At 71.3% G+C, this 1,493-nt stretch overlaps 1 protein-coding gene across 1 annotated transcript in view; it reads right to left on the minus strand.

Moving 5' to 3' along the window:
- LOC112111835 (RRP12-like protein) overlaps positions 1–1,351 on the minus strand; it is a gene marked incomplete at its 5' end in the record, with an annotated part of 6,115 nt that extends 4,764 nt beyond the window's left edge. The window contains 3 exons of the mRNA XM_024207462.2: positions 238–395; positions 783–890; positions 1,246–1,351. Of these exons, the coding sequence (XP_024063230.2) occupies positions 238–395; positions 783–890; positions 1,246–1,351 (372 nt within the window). The remainder of the gene's footprint in view (positions 1–237; positions 396–782; positions 891–1,245) is intronic.
- Between the last annotated feature and the right edge of the window lie 142 nt (positions 1,352–1,493).

Here is a 1,493-nt window from a genome sequence, read left to right on the forward strand (position 1 = left end):
CCCCCCCCCATCCCCTCAAGAGAGTGTGCGGGCCCCGCTGTGATCTCCAGGGACAGCATGCGTGTTCCCCCGCCACGATACGCATCACTCTTGCACCATCTCCCCCTGCCCATGGGCCCCACCCCTCAGACGTTGCTCAGCACCCCCCCAGCCAGGCCTCCCCATCCCTGCACCATCATGCAGCAGCCCCCTCTCTGGAGGCCCCCCGGCCAGGCTCGCCCCCCCCCCCCCACTCACCATCGTCTGGACGTGCTTGGCCAGTAGCTGGGCGTCCACCAGCAGCAGCGCCACCTTGAGGAAGCCCAGGGCCGCCTTGACCACGTCCCGCGTGCGCGAGCCCAGCAGCAGGCAGACGTTCTGCAGCAACTGCTCCGCCACCGCCAGCCCCATGTGATCTGCAAGAGGCACAGGGCTCAGGCCGGGCAGCGGGGTCCCCCCCGACCCCCCAGGCTGGGGGTGGAGCTGGGGGAGAAAGCTGGAGAGAGTCTGGCTCAGGACACGCTCGCCCATCACCACCTGGGCTCAGCCGCAGCCCCCTTAGCCATGGGGCGGGGCCTTCCCTCGAGCCCCGCCTTCTGACTGGCCTCAGCGCCCCTAGCAGTAGGCACTGACTGTGCTCCCCATGGCAGCTGCTAGGGCCCTTCCCACCCCCGGGCCCGGCTGCGAGCACCAGTGGAGGTGCCCGGGGGCTGCCCCAGCCGCAGGGGGTCAGACACCCCTTGCTCAGCCCTGCGTCGAGGGGAGCAGCTGGGGTTCCAGCCCCCCCCCACCGAGCCCCTCACCTTTGAACTGGAAGAGGAGGCGGGTCAGCGCCAGCAAGGTGCAGCTGATCATGGTGACCGAGCCCGTCAGCCCCGCGTAGACCAGGAGCAGGAACCGCTGCATGGCCCCTGTGCGGGAAGGGACGGCCCCGGGTTAGCTCAGTCCTCCCCCCGCGGCAGCTCCAAGGCCTCCCGGCTCAGCTGGGGGCCTCCGCCAGGCCGGCCCTGGTGCCCGGCCCTGGCAGGCCCCACTGCAGCCCGCAGCACGGGCGGGGGACTGGAAGGCGTGCTGGCCACCGGGGCTGTGCAGGACAGGCCTGTGCGCCCCACGGGGCCGGGACGGAGGGGCAGGCAGGGCCTCCCGCAGAGGGGGCTGGAAGCAGCTAGGTGGCTGGACTGGTGGATTTAGCACTGGAGAGGCCGTGGCATGGATGGGGGCGGAAGTCAGAGGGCCCAGAGCAGGGAAGGGGCGGGGACGCCTTACCTTGCGGCGTGGGGCCAAAGCGGAGGAAGGCCTCTCCCATCTCCACCAGCAGCAGGAAGGCGTTCTTCCGGGCCCCCACCGACACCTCCTTGGTGCAGAGAATCACCTGGCGGCACAAACACCATTAGAACCAGCGTCTGTCCCCCCCCACCCAGCACCCGCGGCCCTGCGCCCGCCCCCCCCAGCGCCTGGCTCCCCTCGCCAGCACCCGTCCCCCCAGCACCTGCCTCGCCAGCGCCTGCTCGCCC

This window comes from Terrapene carolina, unplaced genomic scaffold (genome assembly GCF_002925995.2).
Source record: "Terrapene carolina triunguis isolate 2854851 unplaced genomic scaffold, T_m_triunguis-2.0 Scaffold34100, whole genome shotgun sequence".
Lineage (NCBI taxonomy): Eukaryota > Metazoa > Chordata > Testudines > Emydidae > Terrapene > Terrapene triunguis.